Below are 13,941 nucleotides of genomic sequence, written 5' to 3' on the forward strand. Positions count from 1 at the left end.
GCAGGTCACATCTTTTTTATAAACCAAAATAATAGAGAACAAAATATAAAACACTGCTCCACTCCTGATTTCCCCCTTGATTCTTCCATTTCTGCTGCTGCTGATGTTTTTGGAGAATGATTCTCACCATCCCTCTCAGAGGTACCCTTCTGAACAGTAATAGCTAATTATGACTGTGCACATGCAGTTAAAGCACTTCTGGTCTTGTTTGCATTTTTCAGCATTTACTTCACCTATTGTTAAGTTACTCAGTAACACACTAAAAATAACTTTTAGATTTAATCTCTTAGATAATGTTAAATCAATCAGCAAACTCTATATACTTGCTTTTCAACCCTTCTCCAAACCACTTAAGATCACATTAGCTCTTCATAATTAGAACATTAAAAGGACTCTGCTGATAACTACTGGGAGTAACAGGTCCAGGGGAACTCTGATGGTGGCTTTCTATTGTAAGAATTGGGCCTCCAATCCCTTCACCACGAAGAATTTCCCCCTTACTCTATTCCCCTTTTTGATCAGGATCTTGTAAGGAAGATTACATCCTGATAATAGAATTGCTCTTACTCACATAGTCACTGACTACACAGGAGGAATACTATGCCTAGTCCCAGAGTATTCTGGCAGACCCAGAACCATTACTTTACTTCAGAAAATCCACAATGGTTCTTTTCTGTTCTGTCATATTTGTACAACTCTCTATCAATTATAATTCATTCTTTTTCTTCCAGATGGGCTTTATTTATGCAAATTAAATTCAGCGATGATACATTTCCTGGTCCAGTTAGGTTTTTGGTTTTTTTTCCCCAAAACGGGTATCACATTTCCCATATCATTGCTGATTTAAGCAAGAAGTTGTGTACCAAAGACAATAGTGCAGCCGTTTCTTATCTGAGAGGCTTAACGTCATGAGGAGCTATCATCTTGTCCCATCAATTAATTTCTTTCCATTTTACAGACTGGATCTAAAGCTTCTCTGTAAGATAGCCACGCATATTGACATGCACAAAGTATCTTCAAACTTGCTAGCCCAGATAACAATGAAGTGAGGATATCACTCCACGCACTGTGATGCAGGTTGCTTTAAATATCACCCTAAATCCCCTGAAAGCTTCCATGGTCTGAGCTGAAGTTACAATTTCCACACTGCCGGCAACATCTAAACAATCTAGATTAAAGGCAGTTCATACATTTCAATTTCAATTGGGAATTATTATGCTTCCCAATTAAACAGAACACTCAGAGTCAACCCCCTCTTGCCTTCTCCAAAAGAAAAACAAACCAAAACGAGTCCAAAACCTAATGCATGCACATGCACACACACTTTGATATGGATCTTCTAATGTTTAAGGAAAGCTAAAGCTTCCAGTTGTCTGACACAATTAGTCTGTGTTTCTATAGCATTCGCTGGATAGCAGCAGCACTAGAAAATAGTCAGCGTGCATCCAAAAGATGTTTTCCTAATACTAAGGAGATTGAAATGGGTTTAGTATCTTCAATAGCTTTACACCAAAGAGGATTATAAAAAGCAATGTAACAAATGCCCAAACTGGATTGGCTTTGTACAGAAAGCTTAAATCTCTGAGCCTTCAGGGAATTATTCAAAGACACCTAGAAACACAGTGATGTTGGAGCACGCAGTGATCATTGTCCATTCTTGTCTGACAGGGTAAGCCCCAAATCACAGACTACATATATGGGCTGATAATAGCTAGTTTGGTGCGAACTTCTACCACAGGTGCCCAAGGTCACAATGAGAAAGACAGAACTCAAATGACTTGTCCAGCAGCTCGAAACCAATGAGGAAGATGTTGGAACAAGAGATGTCAAATTTTGCTAACCATCTCTGCTGCTGCCACATGCAAACTTGTCACACCAGCTGGCCTCTCTGTGCTTTCATTTCCTCTGCTGTGAACAAGGACAGGAATAATTCTTTCTTCTTTTCTTTACAAAAAAAAATAATAAAATCTGCTGAGCCAAAGAAACAGATACAAAGCATTTTGATGCATGTAAGTGTCATCTCAAGGATCAGAGCAGAGAGTTGATACTATTTTACTCCAAGCCAGCAGGTAATGAAAAGCGGACTGCAGTGGAGCAACAGATCAGATAAGATACATTTTCAGAAGTGCATTAGATCCTGGAAGTGCTGGAAATGGCAATAATTCTATGTGCTAAATCCACCCCAGCAAAAGTGCACCATCTTCACAAGCTCACTGGGACCAGGACTCTTGGAACCGCTCCATCAGATCTACTCAGTGGGAAAAAAACGCTTATGTGCAAGGATGGATGTGCCAGCATGGCACAACAGAGACACTGTGATGCACACCATGTGCCAGCATTCCAGAATGACAGGAGCCTGAAAAGGTGCGCAGTAAATCAGCAAGAATAAAATTGGATTGTGCTTTTGTACTTCTTGTTTACACCCACTTTGCTAACACTGTACAACCATTGCTGCATTGCCGCCAGCTTTGTTTCTGAACCTATTATTCTAAAAGCATGCAGTGACAAACATTACTTTCACTGTAAACTAACAGTAAATGACACTTACAACAGCATCCATGAGTTAACAGTCTCTTCCTACAAAAGCAGTTTAATTTCTTTCTGACTCATCTGGAGACTTTTCTCTCTAAGCCTCCCTTGCAAAACTTACTCCTGACATTAACGACAATTTAATCAATCACAACCTGCAAAGGCCTCTTAGGGACACATTCCACAGATCAAAGCATTTCTAAAAGGAGATCATTCTATTGTTTTCCCATAGCCATAAGAGCTGGCAATTGCAGAGAAAACATTTAACCGCTTCATTACTAGAAGAAAAACTCACTATTTGCTATTAATACAGAGAGAATAAATAATAGACTGATCAGAGAGGTGGGAGGAGGAAGAATATAGGAATTGCACCAAGTTCCCCTCATCCATATTTATCAGGACCTCAGGTTTTCTGAGTAATGTGAATCAACAGATGTTGAAAGAAATGGACATGGTAAGAAAACTGCTTTCCACGAAGCAAGGGGAGATAAACATGGACTTAACAAAATAAAAATTGGTAAGAGATTCTCATGATATATATACCTATACTGTTGCATTCATTACAGGAGAGATCACAACACTGCTTAAGAACAACTGTGTAACAACTTTGAAATGGTAACAACCTTTGCTAGGACCAGCTGCAGAGCAGAACAGTGCCACACTGAGGCCCTGTTATATCTAAACACTGAGTATAGATAAACATTTTATTAAAAGTGTATTTTGTGAATATCACAAAGAGTAAAAGAACAGAATTAGCCTCGAAACATCTGCCAGACCCTAGGCTGCCCGAGAATGGCTGAAGGCCCAGTTCAGATTAAAATGTTTCATGTATACATACTCATATCTCTGAATATGCACCAAAATGGCTAAGAAAAACAGAAAAAGAAAACCCACAATGAGTCCCAAACCTGGACACAATGGTGGATAGAGCCCAAGTACACATGCAGACAGGGTCAGAAAAGGACTATGAAAACCGCTGTTCACAATACCTAAAAATATCTTTGCATTCCTCCTTTTTGGTAAAGCTCCGCCAGATGCTCCTGGTACCTTCTGGAAAGGGAGAAAGAAACAATTAAAAATACAAGTGAGATAACAGTGAATCAGCAATGACCCTATACCATCACCATGTCTGACACACATCTATCTGTTCATGGTCCTTCTATTAAATCACTGTCCTTGCTGAGCAAGAATGTAAATCCTCTTCATTTGCCTCTGATAACTGGCCTCAATTCATCATTGCACATGACCCTCATGGTGTGAGAAAAGCCACCATCTGAATCCTTCGCATTATGCTCTGTTAGGAATTAAGCAGAGCACATCTCATGGTGACCACTTGTGACTGCTGTTCTATCTACAAGACCAGGATATGTAGCATCACTCAGACCTCTTACCACTAAATCTGCTACAGTATTTCTTAATGACTAAAGCTGAATTAGAGAGAGAGGAAGAAAAGATTATATCTGCAAAAGATTCAGTCCTTCATAACTAATTCCTCTATGACCAGTTTGCCGTGTCCTATCAGTTCAGGTAATTTTCTTCTATCCTTTCCATCATGATGCATGCCTTCAAAATACTTCAGACTACTAGCGAAAACACTAGCAGCTGAGGAAATGCAAAAGTCAATGCACTTGCTTCTTAAGCTGTTTATTAACAGGCACCATTAAATCCAATCAAGTTAAATCAAATAAACCTCTGTGGCTGTAATGCCTACATGAGGCATTCTGTACAGCATAATGTTAATGTAACTGGCGAGGTTGTTAGGCAACTTTTTTTTTTTAAATAATAATATTGGGATACAACAGGTGGAGAGAAATCAGCCAAGAACCTGTCAGTCTAGGGAAAGTTCATGTTTGCCTCTGCTCCTTGGGTAGGTGGAAGGGTCACATATTTTGGGTGGTTCCCTTCAGCATGTAAATAAAGCTGTGGCCAAAGCAGACTGCTTGAATCATCAGGGAGGACTTATACATCACAGGCAAGTTTTCCATTCTTAGAAAGAGCAGATGCCAACTAACATTCCTTGGCAGAACAGAACCTATTATCCATATATAAGAGCCCACGGGAAGGGAGCCAGGGGTACAACTCCAGCATTTATTTAAAAAAAAAAATAAATAAATAAAAATCTCAAAGTTGAAATAACAAGCAGAACATTTTTAACAAGTGGAAAGGAAGTAGCCAAGAATCCAAATCTATTTAGAAAACAAAAAAAAAAGCAGCAGCAAGATACAACATAATCCACTTACAAATACATTATGAATAAATTGCTCATACTCGCAGGATTATAGCTTCAAAACTAATAAATATTTTGTTTCCAACACTAGGAAGCTCCAGTTGAATTTTGACGTCACCAAGTGGTACATTGTGCAAGTCATCAAGACTTGAGATTCCAAAGAGGGAGAATATACATGGAGTGTTTATCACTGCCAGCCTGACATTAACCATTTAATCTTCATCATTCTCCAAACTGCCGAATACATCGGAACTGAAACTGCAGATGCTCAATACTCCTGAAAAAAACAGTATTTCATGTTTTTTTTACCTTGTTTGTCCACCTGTCAGAAATCACTGAAAATGTTCCTCATTCACAAAAGAATTTTGGATTTTAACGTGTGACACACCCAGCAAATGACAGTCCACACAATGCATCAGTAGAGGCATTAATTTCCATTTGTGATGCTTCTCGTACAAGGTGTCAGTGTAGCCTACCCCGCATTCCCTTTTACTGCACTATTGCCATATTTTTTATAATAGGGTCATCACCAAATAATCTCCACAAACCCATTACTGTAGGAAATTTCGTGTTTCCCTGCCCAGTGTTTCCAACAGGGCCAAGCTACCACTATAGCACCAAGCTGAAGCTCAGCCCAGGGCTGAACACTATCCAGGCAGTTTATACAATGGTCACACACTACAGGCAAGTGGCTGATTTAAAAATTCCAAAGAGTGAAATTCAGGGAAAAAAAGAAAAAAATCATTTTTCTTGATCTAGCTAAGAATTTCACCGGAGGGAGCTCCAAAATTGTACTCATGCACTTTTCTGATGATTCAGCAGGTGCCTCTGGTGCTGATCCGCCACTGGCAGATACTCTATCTCTACTTCAGCCAATAGGCTGAAGATCCGACCCTTACTTTCTAAATGAATTTTGACAAGGTACACAACTGACGCTTATTCCAAACACTTCTGGAAGCAAACAGGGATTTCTGCAGCAATGCAGTGCATTCTGCAGGGATGATGCCAAGGGAACCGCAAGCAGAATAGCAGCCTTACTAAAAGAACCTTAAGACAGCATATCCAATGCTTTTTGTTTTACTGTATCAAAAGCTTGGCTTAAAAACCAAAACCACAATGCAGCATGTGCCAGACATCATAAAAATGTTCCAGGGAAGGTCTGGTGTTTCACATTGCTCAAAGGAAAAGACAGATAGCACGTAAGAAGCTAAAAGTCATGGTAAACAAAATCTACAGTTAATGTATGAGGAATCCTATCTATGAGCCATGTTAGAAAACACAATCATCACCTGTACTGTATTGTCAAACACCGTTTCCTACCACATGACCCAGAGCATCAGTGCGTCACCACCAACACAGATACCAGGCTCTTCTGCTACATGATGATTCACAAGGAGAAAAACAGGAATCACTGAACTAGTTCAATTGAAGGGGTACACAACACCAAACAACAAGTCGGCATATTTGTTTCTTCCTTTGGACTCCTCAATCTAATCTTTATCCAGGAAAGGATTTTCTGAGGCCTCATTTTAACCTCAGTTTACCTTAATATTGAAAATTCCCAGGTCACATGCTAGAAGAAAGTTATATTCAAGGAAAGCTGACAAGATTTCTGCCCACCTGTCTCTAGTCCTAGATATCATCTTTCAGGAGTGTTAAATTCACTCAGAAGGACTCTTGCTAAAACTGGACAAGGCTCTCCAAAAACTCAGTTAACAGTGTGAAGGAAAATGTTGCTATCACCCTTGCAAGGAAAGACAATTCTCAAGTATAACAAACATCATTAACTATTTCAACCTGGGAGATAGGCAATCCTCCTCACTATAACTCTGACAAAATATGAGTAGTCATCTACTGGAAATAAAATAAGGGGTCAGAGCACTTCACATAACTTGGAGCCTTCATCACCCAGGGGAAACATTGCTGTAGAATGAGAAACGTGAAGTATTCTGTCCTGCTCCAAGCAGCTATTTTAGGCCCTCTAACTTGCCAAAAAAGACAGAGCTTATGGGAGAGTGAGCTGTAAGCAAACACAGTACCTTCCATAAAGCTCAGGTCAGAAGTCATTAACAGCCCTTTAAAGATGCCAGACAAACCATACTCGGAGAGATGTTATAAAAAGCATAGGTTATAAATTGCTATTCATATGCAGTGACATTACAGAAGAACAGTGAACATGAGTTTTGTACGTACACATCCACACGTGTTGGGGGGAGTGTGCAAGACCGAATGAGGTCAGTGTGTGTGGCTCTAGAATCAACATTAATTTAAGCTAAATTTTAGATCCCAGGCCAGGATTAGTGTTTATGATTTAATTGAACAGAAATCTTAGGATGAAAGGTCATCCTGCCACCCCGAGTTGAAACCTTACATTAAAAAAAAATCTCAGACACTTCCAGCCAAGTCTGAGCCAAAATCAGTAATTTTACACTTAAAGGCAGCATTCAGAAAAGTATTTAGCTACCTACAGTATGCGTATAATATGCAGACAATATGTATGTGATACACAGAAGCATGTAGTGAAAAAAGAGCAGTGGAAGTCAGGCAACAAGCTGCCTTTGAGATATGACTCTTCAGGGCTTCTAATTCAACTCGGAACTGAAGCTATGGGATTAGTTGGAATCCAAGCACCTGAATTTGATATCGAGCCCCAAATCTGAACATGTTCATTTCCATCATTCAAGATTTAGTCTATGTCTGAAATATGTTGTCTAAATGAGCACAAGAGACCCAAGAAATGCTGGCGTAGTTAGTTGGGAAGGCACAAGTCTCACCTCTGTTGCACGTCGCTTCAGATGCAAATATACACACTGTCCTGTTTTCCGGTAATGCCTTTCAATGTGTTCCCTTCCAAATCCCAGAAATGTGTTCATGCACACGTAGAGACCTCCTTCTGAATCCTAAAAAGAATGATACAAATAGTTACAGCACAGAAGTAACTGAAGGAGATAGAAAGGACTCAACAAGTAGAAAAAACAAAGAATTGTCAACCCTTTCTCTTATCAAGCAAGCACTTAAAACTCAGCTTTCATAGAACACTACAGTGTTTACATTATCAGTTCTCTATGAAACTTACACATCAAATCACAGTCTACGGAAACTCATTGAAACAGGTTACTTCACAACTAAAGATTAGCAAGTGTCCAAATTGGAGATCTAGAAGTTAGTCATGAAAAATTCCGCTTGAGTGCCAAATCCACAAAGATCTGTAGGTGCAGAAATTTGTAAAGCACTGAAATAATTAAGCACAGACATTTGCTTGAAATAAAAGAACCTGGCCATTTGATTGCAGGAACAACATTCAATATTAGAAGCATGGCAACGCTGATGGTCCAAGGATTCAGCCATGCGTACTGTTGATCACAATCTTGTCTGAGAAGAACAGATCTCAAGTGATCTTACAACAGGCTAAGAAAATTGGCTTGGGGAAGAGGGGCTGGAAAGCTGCCTGGCAGAGCAGGACCTGGGGGTGCTGATTGACAGGCAGCTCAATGCTTTGAACATTTTCAAATATGCAGTGTAAAGCAAGGGTTGAGACTATCTGCCATTCACACTTAACGTATACCATAAAGTCAGTCTTTCAGCATCTAGATATCACAATGACTGTCTCTGCAGAGTAAACACTATTTAGCCATCTCATTTCTGAACCACGAAATCCCTATCCAAGATGCCATTAAAACATAAAACAAACAATGCAGCTCCTTTGAATCTGAAATATCCACAGCCTTGAGAACAGGGCTGATATCTACAATTGTGCTCAAAAGTAATTAAGTGGTTAAAAGAAAACTCTACACCTGGTATTCTAAATATTCATAAAATAAAATTGTGTTTAAAACCTATTACATTTATTTTAATTTCCCTACTCCTTCCCAGATTTATGTACTTCAAGATCCATTATACCTTCGTTGTCTGCTCTTATACCCTGTATTCCAAATCATTTTGCATTATCTCCTTCTGCAAGAAAGTCATGGACGTGTCCACTGCAAGAGGATCCTGTAGGTACTCAGACTAAACAAAAATATACAGTTTTGTCACTCTACGGTCTCAAGAACTTTGTTGACACATTTGTTTTCTTGGAGATCATTCTCTCTTCTTCTGGAAAGAATCCAAGAAACCACTGAACTGTTTCTGATAAGCAGCCTATGACAACAATCTGACACTTTCAGTATATGAGCTAAAAGTAGCATCTGAGTTAGTTAGTTGTGGTTACTAACAAAACAGTTATTTCTCCTGGAGAACACAGGCAGACTTCTCTCACACATCTTGGAAAGAAGCGGACATACTGTTCAAAAGCCTAAAAGGTCACAGCAATTACACAGGTAACTCACAGTGAAAGAGAGCTGAAACGTGACCGAATTACTTCCTCACACACCTGAGGAAGAGCAAGGAAGCTGGTAGATGAGAGATCCGGCAAATACAAATGCCAGGCCACAAGGACTCAGTGAGCGATCACCACCTCACTTCACAGATACTCGCGGCACCAGACACTAAAAGCTTTTAAACACTACTAACCTGACCGGGATTTGAACTCATGACCTGTATCCCATTACCAACGCCCACCTCTAACCATTTAAATCCCTCAGGGGAATCTAGGGTTTAGCAATTTCAACTCCTGAGGTGTCTCAGACAATGACTTTGTAAAACCACAATTGCTGTGGTGATCTATGAACGCAGCAATCAGTTACAGCCTTGGGCACAATGTCTACTACACAGGTATTTGCTTTAGATCCACTGGAACGATGGTAAAACTTGCTAACATAGGTATCAAAGAAGAGAGTAAAACGGCACCTCATGTCTTCAAAAGTCTCCATAAACAAATATAAACAATAAAAACTTTGTTCATCAGCTAAAAAAAACATGTGCTCAAGGCCAGGAATATATCCAGCCACATTCAAAAGGAATATGGGTATGAACACTGGCAGAATTCTGCCATGCAGACAGCTTGTCTTTTCTTGTCACCCAAAGGTGACAAAAAAGCAATGGTGACAAAAATAAAGCAGAAAATGAAAAATAAGTAGTGGCCAAATTGGATATCTGGTAAAGAGGAGGAGTGGGAAAACCAAAGAATGAGAAAAAAAGGAAACAGGACACAGACATACACAAGGTATTGATGTGAAAACACACAGAAGCAGTGAAGGGGAGCCATGAACTGCTCAAAGATGAGAGAGATGGGAAAAGAAAAACTGGGTCAGGCAGAAAAAGAAAGGATGAATTATCTGGCAGCAGGAAATAAAGGGCAGGGCTTCTAATAACTGGACTGTTAGCTTCAAATGCAAAAGAAATCCTTCCCCAGCTCTCCATTAAGAAAGAAAAAGGCAAGTGAGAACCAAAGACCACAATAAATATTTACTATTTTATCACACTTTGTAACAGCAACACGGAAAATACTGAACAGCTTGAAGAAAGTTCATGTCACTGAAATAAAAAAAAACTTACCAGGACTCTGAGGTGCTGATGTTATGTGAACAACCAGATAAAGTTATAACAGCAAATACATAACAGTTCAAAATCCTCCATGTTATGGGGTAAATGCCAACTAATGGACATTTCCAGATTAGATATCAAGAAGCAATTTTTTATTGTGAGGATGGTGAGGCACTGGAAGAGGTTGCCCAGAGAAGTTCTGGATGCCCCATCCCTGGAGGTGTTCAAGGCCAGGCTGGATAAGGCTCTCGGGAAGCTGGTCTAGTGCAAAGTGTCCCTGCCTGTGGCGGGGGGAGTGGAACTGGACAAAGTCTCTTCCAACTCAAATCATTCTATGATTCTGTGATTACTTTGGACAACGGGACAACTGAAATTTGGTCAGTCGTGGATATAGACAGAAAGGCAAGTAAGATCCAAATTTAGATCAAATTCACAGTAATGCACAACGCACATTGGTAGTTCTTCAGACCTGCATAGTTATTTCTCATTTGTGAGCCACTGCAGGTACAACCTTTACTGATTTTACCATCCTTCAGCTTTAGAAGACCACTTAGGTAACCTTAGTGCTCTGGGGCACTCCTAGCCAGGGAAACGCCCATTAGACAGCTTTGATATCTTCCGCGATGCAACAGTACTACACCACTTTGATTTTTCAGGTGATCACCCACCACCAAGCAAATCAATGCCTCAATAATCTAGAGGCCATTTTACAAAATCTTTTGTCTAGAGTATTTGATTTTTCTTGGTATATTCAGCATTCTTATTTGTTTCCTCACTGCCACTCTTGTCCCATCAACAGGAGCAAGATACCTCCCAGCCAGTGGCCCCAGCAACTTTTCTTCAGGGAATACTGACCAAAGGAACAGTCAGATAGGAGACGCTTATTTCTAGAAAGTTTTATGCAGTTCTAAAGTTGCTGATAGCCATTACATACTGCAAACTCTCAAAGATTTCAGTCTTGACCGTATGTCTATTAAACAGACAAGCATAAGCACAGTTTAGCCTTTGGGAATTGTCCTAACGCAACCACTAGAGTCCCTGAACCACAAAAACTAAGTCAGCAAGATTCTCAAAGGAAGCTCTTGTCAGCAACAAGGTTTTCCAGCAAAGTGAAGCCAAGCTTTAAGCTGCTCAAACACAGTCTTGCAATCTACAGAACCAGACCGCTTGGCCCTGTCACTGTGTCAGACTTTCAACCTCCGCTGTTGCTGTACCCAAGTCCCTTCGCGGGGAAGGCTTTAGAGCACATCCATCAACAACATGCATAGACTCTACGTAAGCCTTTCTCATACTCCAGTTCGTATCTCTTTCTGAGCAGTTGCCTCTCCCTCAGGTGTGTCTCATCTAAAATGATCAGAGGTCTTTGAGACAAGGATCCCATTAAAAGGTGGAATTTCCAGCTGAGTGCTATACCTTTATATAAGAGGACAAAAAACTATAGAAATGGAATCTTTTTCCCTCCTGAGTTCTACTGAACAAAGTCAAGTTCATCTGCCAAAAGATGAAGAGCGGTCACAGCAGATGAAACAGGAGAGAAGAAACCTACATCACAGTGGCACAGATATAGAAAAACGGTGACCAGGAGGGACTGTGCATCAGAGCTGAATAATAAGAGGTACAGGACTTCATCACCAGCTAAAACACAGGGAAGCAGTAGGCTACCATAGCATCTGGGCCAGTCACTGCAGGGAGCAGTACTCGACAGGAGGCTGCACACTTCTCTTTTGTAGGCGGCATTCCCCCCCTTCTCAATTCCCATATAAAGAACAGAACTGCTAACTGGAGTAGAAGCCCTCATCAGAGAAACACAGTTTTCCTAGAAACCACCAAAAAAAAAAAAATCCCAGGAAAGCCATAAAAAGGCATATTTTCTAATCTTATGAGACAAAGTAACTGAAAAGTGTCACTAGGGCTCTTAAGCACATAGAATTCACCTCCTGTTTCTGATGAATTTCCTGGAAACTAACCCTAGTATGTTCTGTTGGAAACAGGCCAAATCTATGGATGAGTTTCTCACCTGTTTAGTAGTTTTTGTAACAATACTACCTTTCTGACAAGATCATGCTACATTTAACCAACATGGAAGAAATACACCGAATACACCGAATACCCACTTGTACTTCCCCTATGCTCACACTTCTGAAATCTCTCAACTCATGACTCTCCTTGTAGCACAGAGGTGCCATTGTTTTCAGATCTGCACCCAGGGAAGTTAGGTTTAAAACCCAGGGGAAGGGAACAGTGAGTCAACCAGTTCTGAGAACAGTGAAGCAGCCTGTAACCACCAGAACATAGGATCTTCAGTGACACTACACCGCTCAAATCCACACAAGAGGACACAACTGACAGAGCGACAAACACGCATTCAAAAGCCAGGTCTCACTGTCCTGTTAAACTTCGTACAACTGGATGCGAAATATGGAGCCACTTACACCCAGTGCCTCCTTTGGCATTCCCTGACACAAACAGCTCTGGGTTTGACTATCCCACCATTCTTGGTCCTTTTCAAAAACGCTGTGGAATCTTTCTCTATAACAATAATACATCCTAATACTGACAGGTCTGACGGGTGTTACTGCAGTTTAGAATTCACCACACTTCCTTACTGGGAAAGTAATAATATGCAATTGGTATAGCTAAAGAAATCTGAATATAGAGCTGCTGTGTGACTGGGTATTTAACTTTAAAAGATACAGACAAATACTCGGGGGGGGTGGAATCAGATGATCTTTAAGGTCCCTTCAAACCCAAACCATTCTATACTATGATGTTTACTTCTTTTAAATAAAGAAGAGTAAAGCTTGAGAGACAGCCTTACAGTGTTAATGAAAGAAACTACCGAAATAAGATCTGGTAGAAAACATGAAGAAAAGTTACAGAACAAAATAGCTTGCATTGAGTTGACTCAAAACAGAGAAGTGCTGAAGTCAGAACTGTGACAAGGAGTGAAATGGAAAAATTAGAACATGTGAAAAAAATACCAAGAAATAAGCTTATAAGAGAAAATGCCTCCCCCAACAAAAATGTAATCTGAAGTTTTATCATGGATAATAAAATGAAGAGCATGATTTTTAACACTGACTGTTTGCTTTACTATTATAAGAAAAAAAAAAAAAACAATATATGTATATTCTTTCAAAAAGAGGCAGAGAGGGCAATAGGAAGAGGCTGGGTTAGCTTATACATAGCTAACCTAAGAACATAAGTCACTAAATTAACCTAATACAAAGCATACAGAGATAAACATCTCCCTTTAGACAAGGCAGCAACTTGCCTGTATCCTTTCACTTTCCATCTCAATGAAAGACTGTAAAAAACACAGCTTTGCTAGTTTCAAATTGTAAGTGACGGTGTTTTGCCCAAGAAAGCCCACCTTTTCCCTTTAAAATCGTCACCTTAGAAACAATATGCAAGTATCTGTCAGATTATATGGAAATAAAAAGTAAAAATCTGAGACAACTCTTTCGCTCAGCTAAACGAAGGGGTGGTATGGGCTGAAAAGCTATGGAATAAAATAGAAACTGAGACTAGCTTTATTTCTACTGCTACCACACAGGTTCTGTCAAGCCGTGTGCCCCGTGAATGCCCATCACACAATTTAAACAAAATCTTTAACAAAGGGCGAAATTTTCCAAAATCTGAAATCTCTTCCCAATAAAGTCAAAAGGACAAAACATTTTGGGAAAAAAACACATACATGGCAATTCCAACTGTTTTTTATACTTTTATACATAGTTTATGTTCAGTTAATTTAAGTTTTG

At 39.8% G+C, this 13,941-nt stretch overlaps 1 protein-coding gene across 1 annotated transcript in view; it reads right to left on the minus strand.

Annotated features, from left to right (window-relative positions):
• The window catches only part of USP13 (ubiquitin specific peptidase 13), a 49,870-nt gene that overhangs the window by 34,203 nt on the left and 1,726 nt on the right, over positions 1–13,941 (minus strand). Inside the window, exons 2-3 of the mRNA XM_054074188.1 lie at positions 7,531–7,656; positions 3,519–3,579 (exon numbers count right to left, since the gene is read on the minus strand). Coding sequence (XP_053930163.1) covers positions 3,519–3,579; positions 7,531–7,656 — 187 coding nt within the window. The remainder of the gene's footprint in view (positions 1–3,518; positions 3,580–7,530; positions 7,657–13,941) is intronic.

The sequence above is a fragment of the Cuculus canorus genome, chromosome 9 (assembly GCF_017976375.1).
Source record: "Cuculus canorus isolate bCucCan1 chromosome 9, bCucCan1.pri, whole genome shotgun sequence".
Taxonomy (NCBI): domain Eukaryota; kingdom Metazoa; phylum Chordata; class Aves; order Cuculiformes; family Cuculidae; genus Cuculus; species Cuculus canorus.